The sequence below is a fragment of the Hippopotamus amphibius genome, chromosome 2 (genome assembly GCF_030028045.1).
Source record: "Hippopotamus amphibius kiboko isolate mHipAmp2 chromosome 2, mHipAmp2.hap2, whole genome shotgun sequence".
NCBI lineage: Eukaryota > Metazoa > Chordata > Mammalia > Artiodactyla > Hippopotamidae > Hippopotamus > Hippopotamus amphibius.
Genome location: NC_080187.1, coordinates 104,362,452 through 104,374,935, shown reverse-complemented (window position 1 = coordinate 104,374,935; position 12,484 = coordinate 104,362,452). Strand labels below are relative to the sequence as shown.

Below are 12,484 nucleotides of genomic sequence, written 5' to 3'. Positions count from 1 at the left end.
CGTTAATATTTAACTAAAATAATTTTTTGAATTTATTTAGGATCATAGCCTCTATGTTTTCCTTATTATACAGTATAATATAATTTCAGTTGTCTTAGGCTATACACAGTGTTAGTAGTAACAGATGATAAAGTTAACTATGATTTTGTTAACCAGACTTTTTTTCCTTTATTGCAAGGAGTGCATTTATTGAAAAGAGTCTACCCCCCAACTCTTACCTTCATTTAGTGTTTTCTTTGTTAATCTTTCTTTCTTTTGCTGCTTTCATTCTAATTTGCCTCTTTACCAGTGGCCTCTCTATTTTCTTGGATTTTTTTTCCACTCTCTTTGATGGTTTGATCTCAGCTTCTTCTCTGTATGCTTCAAATGACATAAGGGATGCTTTGTGATTGTGTTGCCTTACTTTTTTAGAAGGGGTAAAAATGTCCCAGCCATGACACTCTTACAGTTTGTGATTTTAACGTAAAGGAAGATGCTAACAGACCAAGTCAGACACATTTGACTCATCCTGGAGTGAGGATAAGGGCGAGAGATAGAATGCAGAAATCCTATTGTAGGTAAATTACAGATACTTTTTGAACAATACTTAAAAAACACTTTTTGTCATTAGTCCTTAATGATTAAGAAAATGTTGTATTTTTAAGTATATAAGTAGAACCCATACGCACCAGTGATGAACAAAACTAAATAAGCTTTCAAAATGATTGGGATGTGGAGGCAAAATATTTCTTAACGTGATTTCTCCTGTGTTGTCAGGAGACAGTGAAGCTTTTTATGATAATTTGAAGAATAACTACACAAGCCCACATTAAAGCTGAAAACTGATAGAATGCTAAGATTTCTATACAAACATGTCTATTTTAAACATAGACAATTCTTAATTTCTTTCACAGCAAATTCTTATCAACAACATCAATTCATGCACGTAGATTCTACCTCCACTTTAGAGATCTGTGCTCAGAGTGAATATAAATACTTCTTGCTATTTAACACCTTATAGGCTAAATCAAAGCCTATGTAAGGTTTTTAATGCAAACCCCCCCCATATTTCTAGATGTTAGACGTATTAGACAAATGTTCTTTTTAAAAATGAAGTTCTCATAATCAGACAATGGAGATGTAATATAATTGCCAATAATGAATGGTTATTAGTACATGATTACATTATTGTTTTTATGTAACCAAATTAGTATTGGTTTCTCCTGTAACCAAATGTGTATTAGTTTTCATGCTCTATGAAGGAGCTGTGTGCTTCTTCTTTAATATTGTGGTGAGTATTCTAGGTATTTTGCATTTCCAAATACGTTTCATTCACCTCCTCTTCTCACTGCACGCAACACCCCCATCACACACACACTAACACCCCACCAACAAGGAAGCATTCCCAGCCTTTAAATTAGATTATATTATAGACACATGATCTGTGCCTGGAGAACTAACAACTTAAAAATACCTCTTCCAATCCAAGATCATGATATATCATTCCAGTGATTTAGTTACTCATTAACTTCTTACAGTAATGTTTCTTATATTTTCAGTGCGAAGAGCAGCCTTGTACATATTATGTTAGGTTTATTCCTTAATAGTTGGTATTTTCATGCTATTTGAAAAGTTACTTTAAAATTTTTATTTCAAATTTGTTGTTAGTACCCAGAGAGTTGATTCTATATTGACTTTTATCAGTGAAAACCTTGACAAATTAACATTAATTTTCATAGTTTTTGAATTTTGTTGGTTTTTTGTACACATTCATGGCACTTAAATTTGTTTAGGGACTTCCCCGGCAGTACAGTGGTTAAGACTTCGTGCTCCCAGTGCAGGGTCACGTGTTCAATCCCTGGCTGGGGAATTAAAAAATTGCTTTTATTCTTTCTTTACAATTTTTACAGCTTTTATTTCTTCTTCATGACTTATTTCACTGGATTGGCCCAGTTAGATAGGATCAAGGTCATGGACTGAGTAGAGGTAGCAACACTTGACATCATTGTTGTGCCTCCAAACTCGGGGCAAGTGTTCACTATTTCACCAGTGCTGTATGGTATTTCCCACATTGTTATTTCAGATACCCTTTGTTATGTTTTTTAAGAATTCCCTTTTATTCCTAGGTTACTGAAAATTTCCATTATTATTGACTTTTATCAAATGATTTTTTTGCAAATATTGAGATAATAATATAACCTATTCTTCAATGTGAATTATACCGATTGATTTTGAATGCTAAGTCAATGTTACATTTCTGGAATAAATCCCACTTGGTCATGATATACTGTCTTTAAAAATATTGGTGGATTTGTTTCGCTAATTTTTTGTTAAGGATTTTTAATCTATACTCCTGACAGACATAGATCTGATCTATTCCTTTCCTGTAATGCCCTTACCTGGTTTTGATATCAAACTTATGCTGGTATCCTAAATATCTGTGTCAAAATGGTACTGTTTCTCACTTGGATGTTTGGAAAAATTCATCAGGGAATCCATGTGGGCCTGGAGTTTTCAATTTTTTTTAATATAATGCCCTCAAGGTCCATCCATGTTGTCACAAATAGAAGGGTTTCCTTCTTCCTTATGAGTGAAGGGTAACATGTTGTACATGCTAAGCAAAATAAGTCAGACAGAGAAAGACAAGTGTTCTATGGTATCACACCAAACCAAAGTTGGAATTCCTAATCACACTTTTCACTTTCAGCTCTCTGAACCACACCTGCTTACCCGATGCCTTCCTTACGTCTGATGGAAGGTCCCACATCACTGAGAGACACTCTCTGTCCTCTTCCTGTGTTACTTAATTAAGTGCATTCATTCATTTCCCATTTATTCATCTCATAGGAACTCTGGGGGGCAAGCCATGTATCAGTACTGTGCTAAGACCTCCTGACCCACAGATATCAAGACCTAGTCCATCCTTCAAGGACCTCATAGATCATCACATTTCTATGTTAATCACAATGCTCTGTTTTTCCTTTCTTCTCTTCAACATGATATCAAAGGTAATAACCGATGCTCATCATTGAATCCCCTGCCCTCTCTCAGAGTAGTTGCTTAATATGTGGTTTTGAATAAATGAGTATCTTTATTTCCATTGGGTAACAAACCCAAATCCTATCTCTTCCTTATTTGTATACTGCTCAGAAGATATTTATTGAGTTTTCTGTTCTGTGGCAAGAAGTCTTCTAGGTTCTGGGGATATTTGGGGGCATGGAAGAAAGGCCCTGCTTTCATGAAGCTTCTGTCGCAATGGGGAGATTGCTAATTAACAGGTAAAAATATAAATGTAGACTAGCAAGCAATATATAGTAAAAATAAAAGCAGATTTGGGAAATAGAGAGGGCGTGGAGTGCTGTGTATCCTGATTTAAAATGGGTTGTTTATGAGAAATCTCTCCAAGACAATTGTATTTGAGCAAAGGCCTGACTATACAGATTCTTGAGTGTTTCAACTGTTAATCTTCAAGAAACTTCAGAACAAATGTTAAAACATGAATTTCCTTATGTTATTCTTATACTCAGTTATTTCTAAGGAGAAGTTTAAATACCTTACACTGTCCATCACTGGAATTGTTTTCCTCTGATGAAAACCTGCTTTCTCTTTCAATATACCGTTTTATGAGACCTTGATCTACTAAGATAGGTTTATTAATTATGTTTTAAATAGCATGTTTCAAAATTCTTATCTGTACAAGTTCATTCACCTAAGTTTTTTCTTATGCACTATCCCCCGACCTTTGAAGGCAATGCTAATCTTGCAACTCTCCTTCAAGTTTGAGCTGGAAACTCACTTTTACTAGTTGGAGTTTCTAAGCCATACAAAGTTCCTGTTTGCCATAATTTTGAAACTCTTACTGGGTTTATTGTCCAGTCCACAAATACTCCATTTCCTTTTTTTTTTTTATTGGAGTGTAGTTGCTTTACAGTGTTCTCTCAGTTTCTGCTGTACAGCAAAGCGAATCAGCTATACATATGCCTGTATCTCCTCCTTTTTGGATTTCCTTCCCATTTAGGTCACCACAGATCATTGAGTACAGTTCCCTGTGCTATACAGTAGGTTCTCATTAGTTATCTATTTTATACATGATAGTGTATATATGTCAATCCCAATTTCCCAGTTCACCCCCCCAACCCCCATTCCCCTCTTGTGTCCATACCTTTGTTTTCTACATCTGTCTCTCTTTCTGCTTTGCAAATACATTAATCTGTACCATTTTTCTAGATTCCACAGATCCATGTCCTTTTCATAACAGTCTTTTTACAGGGTTGTCCTGTCTTAGTCCATCTGGGCTGCTATAATAAAATGCCTGGGTGGCTTATAAACAGCAGAAATCTTTTTTCTCACAGTTCTGGAGCCTGGCAAGTCCAAGACCAAGGCACTAACAAATTCAGTGTCTGGTGAGACCCACTTCCTGGTTCATAGATTGGAAGACCTGTTTGTGTCTCCTCACTGTGTCCTCACTTGGTGGGAAATGCAAAGGTCTCTGTGGTCCCTTCTACAAGGGCAGTAATCCCATTTCTGAGTCCTAATCTCTCATGCCTAATCACCTCCCAAAGTCCCCACCTCCAGATGCTCTCCCATCGGGAATTAGGATTCAACATCTGAGTTTTGCAGGGACACAAACGTTCAGTCTATAGTTCCTAATCAGAATATATTTCTAGCTTTTAAAGACCTGGGATCGTACTATACATATTTTCACTTTTCCTACCCAGAGGTGCCTATTGTAGATAATCAATAAACAATTAAAAAATGATAGTCATACCAATCTATGACATCAGACCAAATAAAATGTCACTTAATCTGGAGGATGAATACAGGTGCATTATGAGAATTTAACCAAATTTCCTTCTCTATGCTTTGAATAACGTAGGATCAGAGACATACTGTAAGACTTAGAAACTTCCTGCTTAATACCTGTATATTTATATATAGTAGTAAATGTTTATATTCTTTAAAATACCTCACTGTACCTTTTATTCTATTCTAAACACAGCAGATAATACACTATTTTTTTATATTTGAAGGAAATGACTGAATTTACAGTGATAACTGTAAGATGCATTAGAATTTTTTAAGTGATAAATAGGTTAATCTGTAGACTGACAATTACACTAAAGACCTTTGAATAATGTCATTTTTCAACATATGTTTTTTGTTTGTTTGGAGCTATTTGCTTTGTTTTGTTGTTTTACAAAAGAAATGTCAAACCACGTGAGATGTCATAGACCCTGAGGACCTCCATGTTAACATTTTAGATGAGTTGATAGCATTTGCAGTAAAAACTACTGGCTCTGTGCATAAGAACATCAAATTTTAAAACATTTTCTCGCAACTGGCAATGAAGAAATATCTAGTATGCCCTCATTGGTGACTCACAAGTTTTTTTTCATAACTCTAGAGAATTCATCATTCATTGGAAAAGGTTTGCCTCGAGAGATGTATCATCTGAAGACTAAATTGTTATACAAAGAAAACGAATTTCCCTTTGATGGACAGATGTTTGAATGAATGTGTAGGTTTAACATTTCATATCTGTAGTCTTAAAAGTGGCTGAATCTAAAAGTTCACCATTAAAAATATCTACAAAAAATTACGGAAAAGAAGCCTCAGGTGTATGCATATGTTTCACTTAGGGCATTTCAATTTAAAAATAAAATTTTGTTAAAGAAAGTGAAGGCTATTATGCACTGTGATTTTCTTTGTTAAATAGGATTTATGGAATGGTCTATAAATACAGTTCACACCAAAGAATATATAATATCAAAAGAACCTTTCTAGCTAATTTGGCCACTCCTGGGAGAGAGATTTAGATCTTTTAAAGTTTCCCCAGATTAGAGGGCTAATGGCTGATTGTGGCAATGTTTATTGAAAATACCAGTGTCTCTTTTGTTTACTTACATGTAAGACAGGTAAAACTATGTTTATTTCACAGTGTTGAGTCAAAAAAGGTATAAAATTATTAAACATAGTACTTTGTACATAGGGGATGCTCAGGAATTAGTTGGTATACAAACAAAATTTCTCACTAATTTATTTACTTACCATTTGGGTTGAAAAAGCAAGTGACATTTTCTCCAAAGAAATCAAAACAGAAAGTCAGGCAAGATTCAGTAATTTTTCTGGATGCCAAAAGTGAAACACTTAAAAATTTTTTGTTTCTCTCCCTTGAAAATGGAGAGATTTTCAGTCTGCTTCTTGAGCATATAATTCTTCATCAATCCCTAGTTGTCTGATCTTAACTGCTGGCTCTACTGAGGTTAATGCCATTATGGCAGAAACTAGAAGTTTTAAAAAAAAAGATGCTTTCACTTTTATTTGAGGAATTACTGGACTATGTATATTATTTTTCAGCTTCTTTTCCATTATAGGTTATTACAAGATATTAAATGTAGTTCCCTGTGTTATACACTAGGTCCTTATTGTTTATCCATTTTATATATAGTAGTGTGTCTCTGTTAATCCCACACTCCTAGTATATCCCTCCCCCCACCTTTCCCCTTTGGTAACTATATGTCTGTTCTCTATGTCTATGAGTCTGTTTCCATTTTGTAAATAAGTTCCCTTGTGTCATATTTTAGATTCCACATGCAATTGCTATCATATGATATTTGGTTTCCTCTTTCTGACTTACAGTATACTTCACTTAGTGTGATAATCTCTAGGTCCATCCATATTGCTGCAAATGGCTTTATCTTATTCTTTTTTATAGCTAAGTAGTATTCCATAGTATATATGTACCACATCTTCTTTATCCATTCCTCTGTCCATGGACACTTAGGTTGCGTCCACGTCTTGGCTGTCATCAGTAGAGCTGCAGTGAACACTGGGGTGCTTATCTTTTCAAATTAAAGTTTTCATCTACTCTGGATATATGCCCAGGAATGGGATTCCTGGATCGTATAGTAATTTTATTTTTACTTTTGTATGTGGCATGTTAAAGCAGGAAAGAAAATGACAAATTATTCATTAAATGTCATTCCTACAACACCTAAGTATTTGTTTAAAAATAAACGTGATAGTCTCCTCACTTCTCACACCAGGACAAATTCCAGAGGGTTCAGAATTTTTAATGAATAAAACAGTGTTAGTAAAAGTCATGAATGAATTTTACAAATAATAGTGGAGTAGGAATGGGCTTATTTATAAATGTGTAAATAAGAAACCATGAAAAAAAGTAAAATAATCTCGATGGAAAAAATTCTTAAATCAGATTTTATTTTGATCCACTCTGACAAGCTCTTTAAATTGGTGCATTTAGGCCATTGACATTCAAAGTGATTATTGATATAGTTTTGATTAATCTCTAACTTAGTCAGTACTGTTTCTATTTGTCATCCTTGTTTGTTGTTCCATGTCTGTCTTCCACTTTTTTTCTGTCTTTTGTGCTTTAAACTGAGCATTTTATATGATTTCATTTTTCTCTACTTCTTAGCATCAGTTATACTTTTTTTTTTAACTTTTTTTCATTTGTTGCCCTGGAATTTGCAGTATGCATTTACAGCTAATCTGTCTTCTTTCAGATAACACTAGAGCCTTTCACAGGTAGTGTGAGTACCTTAAGATAACAAAACCATCCTAATTTTTAATTCCTTCCTCCTATCTCTTATATCATTGCCGTCATCCATTCCACTTTTGTATAAGCGTACAGGAGTGTGTGTACGTATATAAAGTATATGTGGACAAATGATATATACATAAGCATACATGAATGTGTGTATATATGTAATATATATGGAAATAATATATACATAAGCATATATAATCTATTACATTGTTGGTATTACACGTTGAACAAACTGTTATATTAAGAATAAGAAAAATTAAAAGGTGTTAGTTTTTATTTTACCTTCCCTTTTTCTTCAATGCTCTTTCTTTATATAGATCCAAGTTTCTGACCAGTATCATCTCCTTCTTTTTAAGAACTTTTTTTTTTTAAACATTTCTCACAAGGCAGGTCTAATAGGACAAATTCCCTCAATTTTTGTTTGTTTGAGGTGACCTTTTTTTCTCCTTGAATTTTGAAAGTTAGTTTCACAGGGTATAGTTCTAAGTGGGAAGGTTTTTTCTCTCAATTTTTTATTTAACTCCACTCTCTTCTTGCTTGCATGGCTTCTGAAGAGAAGTTGGGTATAATTCTTATTTTGGTTCCTCTATAGGTAAGGCATTTTCCCTCTGTTTCAAGATTTTTTCCTTATCTTTGATTTTCTATCATTTAAAAATGATACACCTCGGTGTAGCGTTTTGGTAATTTGTCCTGCATGGTGTCCTGTGAGCTACTTGGATCTGTGGTTTGGGGTCTGATGCTTATTTGGGGAAATTTTCTGTCATTGTTTTTACAAATATTCCGTCCCTTCCTATCTTCTCCTTCTGCTGTTCCCAGTATGTATATGTTACACCCTTTGTCATTATACCACAGTCTTCGGATATTCTGTTCTACTTTCTCAAATTTTTGTTCTATTTGCTTTTGGATTTTGAGGATTCTATTGATAAGTCCTCTGGCTCAGAGACTCTTTCCTCAGCTGTATGCAGTCTACTAATAAGCCCACCAAAGGCATTCTTCATTTCTGTTAAGATGTTTTTGGTTCTTTTTTAGGATTTCCATCTCTCTGCTGACATAGCCCATCTGTTCTTGCATGCTCCCTATCTGTTAGGACTCTTAGTATATTAATCACAGTCGTTTAAACGTCCTGGTCTGATAATTCTACCACCCCTGCTCTGTCTGGTTCTGATGCTTGCTGTCTCTTCAAATGGTGATTTTGCCTTTTGGCAGGCCTTGTGGTTTTTTTTCTTGATAGCTGGACATAATGTACCAGATGAAAGGAATTGCTGTAAACAGGCCCTTCATGATTGGTTTAGAGGTGTGGTGGTGGGGGAGTGCTCTATAGTCCCACGACTGGATCTCAGTGCTTCTGAACTGTGAACGTTGCCACAGTTTCTCAAGAATTTTCTCCCCGCTTGGGTGGGGCAGGATGGTTACAGTGGGCTACAGTCGAGAATTTCCCTTCTCTTAGGGCAATTAGGCTTGACAGGACACACCTGAGCAGGTGGAGCTCTAGTTAACTAGTTTCCCCTGCGGGCAGGCCTTGTTGAGAACACCAGGGTGCTCTGATGTATTTCAGAATGGTTCCTTCCCTCCTCCTCCTGCCAGAAGCTCAAGAGAAATTTTCTTTGATACTTACTCTGGGAACTTGGTTGAGCTCCCGGAGATAAATCTCACAATAAAATTGGAGCCTCTCTATGACTGGATCCTGCAGGAGTTTTACCTCTCTGACCTGTCTGTCCTAAGCCTCCAACAATTTGTCGCTTACAGTTCCAATTTTCCTCCCCTGGTGCTGGTTCCTGGCATTTCCACTCAGGAGTCCTGGCTCTGGTAAGCCTCAGCTCCTGTATACTCCCCTGTCTGTCTCTCCTGCCCCCGCGTCCTCTCCTCTCTTACAGTTCCAAGAAGAGTTGTTGCTTTTTTCAGTCTGTTCAGCTTTTTGTTGCCTGTTAGGGCAGAGTGGAAATTTCCGACTTCTTACCTGCAGAACCAGAAAACAGAGACCTTGAATTAGATTTAAATGAAATAAATCTAGAAAATATTTGCAACATATATAATTAACAAAGCTTTAGTAAAAATAATGTGTAAATTGCTTTTAAAACAAATACAAATTATTTTTAACAATGTAAGAAATAAAAATGATAAATGTATGTAAAATTAATTTTATTATTAGTCAAGAGAAGGCACATTAAAGTGTGAATAATATATATATTTTACCAGTAAATTTCAAAATATTCTATAATGCTCCTGGGGATGTGTGAAAAGTACTCACTCTAAAGTTAGTCTGGCAATTTTATTGGTAGGAATTATCCCCTACTTCCAAGTATACCTGACTAGGAATATTAAGCAAATATGTTTATTTGAACATTGTTTGTAATATGGAAAATTGGAAATAACTTAAAAATGTATCTTCAGCAAAATAGTGTAAATTGGGATGCAATGAAATCAACCATCAGAAGTCAATGAAGTGATGGCTTTTCTATACAATTATGTTGGATAAAATCAAATTATAAGGAAGTACATATATTAGAATGTGTATACAAATGTTAGCAAACGTGCACATAAACTGTTAGCAGTGATTTTCCTCTGAGAGGGAAGATTATACTTTTTACTTCTGTGTTGCTTGCTTTTTATCGTGTGTTTCATTTCTCTAAATAAAGTAATATATAATAAAATCTTGCTGCTAAAGCCTTCTTTGGAGCATAGTGACAGATGACTAAAGAAACACACGCATTCATGTCTTATTATCTGTTCTAGAAGATGAAATGGTTTCTATACAGACAATAATCCCCTTTTCTCTTCTCCTGATAGGGAAAGGTGAACATGGGAAACCTTACCCCCTCACTGAAGAGGACCACGACGACTCAGCTTACAGGGAAAATGGTTTCAATATTTTTGTGAGCAACAACATCGCTCTAGAGAGGTCCCTGCCCGATATCCGCCACGCAAAGTGAGTATCAGCTTCCTTGTGTGCTGAGTGCTTTTTCTTTTTTGTCTGTTTTGTTCATTATGTTTAATGTATATCATGGTGAGATACACAATTAAAAACTTTGCCCTATTACTTCTTTAGAAGCCGTTTATACTCCATAATCTTATATATATGTGTATAAATTTGTTTTTTGTCTTTTTATTGAAGTATAGTTGATTTATAATGTGTTAGTTTCAGATGTACAGCAAAGTGATTCAGTTTTATATGTATGTTTGTGTGTGTATATATGTATATAATGTGTGTGTGTGTATATATATGTATATTTTTAATTCTTTTTCAGGTTCTTTTTCCTAAACAAACTTATGGTTACCAAAGGGGAAAGGTGGGGTAGGGGATAAATTAGGAGTTTGGGATATATACACTACTGTATATAAAATAGATAAACAACATAATCTTAAAATTTTTATTTAAATTGAAATCACCTTTAAAATTCCAAAAGATTCACTACTGACTTTTCATTATTGAGTTGGTATGATCTCCATTTAAATCAAAATGCTTTCAGATGACGTGTACCTTTGCCTTTGATCATGTACATCATGAAGCACATGTTTTTCTCTGGTGATTAGTGCTGTGAGAACTGTCTGCACGTGCATGCCTTCGACCAACTGCATTCTCAGCTTGGCCGTATCAGTGCCATTGTCGTACGTTTTCTGTAGAAAGTGCCTAAAATGAGTGCGTCTGTAATCTAGAGGTAATGGTTAGTTGCTCAGTTCCCCATCACTTAGGAACTGCTTGTGGCTTGTCAGTTGACCGTAGGCTCAGTTTTTACTGAATCATACCTAAATATTACGATCTAAATGGGAACAAGAAGAATATTACCTACCGTGGGCTGAAAGCCTTCTTCTCTCTGTCCACCCCGTCTAATCCTAGCATTGCTTAATGTGCTTTTCCCTAGTCTGTTATGGTTTTCTTATTAGCATATGCAATGCCAAAGTTATGCCAAGAACATAGAATGTGATCAGAATTTGAAGTTGTGGCATTGTCATGCATTTTGATACATCTATCCAACTAATATATTTTCATTTATTTATCTATTCATTTATTTATTTTTATTGGGGAATAGTCACTTTACAATGTTGTGTTAGTTTCTGCTGTACAACGAAGTGAATCAGCTATATACATATACATATATCCTCTCCCTCCTGGACCTCCCTCCCACCCTACCCCCTACCCCAGCCACCTCTGCACTTCATCTTCTTTTAGAAACATTGGTATGAGAGAAAGAGAATCAGAGAAAATAAAGGGCATAAATGAAAATAGGACTAGGAATCTAAATTAAACCAGTAACGTACATTAAATACAACTTCACTTGGTGCAAAGATAATTAACCCTTTAGGAAAAAACTCAGTAAATTATGATTTGGGGGACGGTACTTTAGTTGCCATATTGTGCCTTCATAAATTTTATTTTAAAATATAAAAAATTACTGGTTTTCTCCTTAGGTTTTGTGTGAATTTGCATTTCCCAATATAGTTAAGCAAAGGATTAATGTGAAGAAAAAATCCATTTTCCCCTAAACTGAATGCTTTATATATTGATCTAGGCCTCCTATCTAGCAAAATTATTCCCATGTCACCTGAAATTTTCTACAGTAATTCCCACTGACCGAGAACATTTCTAGTTATGAGAAATTTTAATACCTAATTGCACACCATCAAAGATGCATTAAATTGCAATGTTGGCATAATAAATATGCTCAGAGTATAATTTCCATTCCCCCTCCTCCCCCACCCCCACGCTTCCAGTCTTTTAATGTGTGTTCAAGTGGAAAGATTCGCAGATGGAAACAGTGCAGAAAATCACTGAAGTCAAAAGAAGGCTGATGTTCCCATTCTTCAGAGAGTATATTTTTAGTGTAACTACCACCTTTGGAGAAAAGATATTCTTAGGCAATAATAGAAAAGAAAATGGAAAAATAGAAAAAATATTTGGAAAATTTTATCAGAGCTACTAAGTTTATAGTATCAGAG

General features: G+C 35.0%; 1 protein-coding gene across 1 annotated transcript in view; it reads left to right on the top strand.

Annotated features, from left to right (window-relative positions):
• Positions 1-12,484, top strand: part of GALNTL6 (polypeptide N-acetylgalactosaminyltransferase like 6) — a 1,169,120-nt gene that overhangs the window by 475,882 nt on the left and 680,754 nt on the right. Inside the window, exon 3 of the mRNA XM_057724757.1 lies at positions 10,337-10,475. Within this exon, the coding sequence (XP_057580740.1) occupies positions 10,337-10,475 (139 nt within the window). The remainder of the gene's footprint in view (positions 1-10,336; positions 10,476-12,484) is intronic.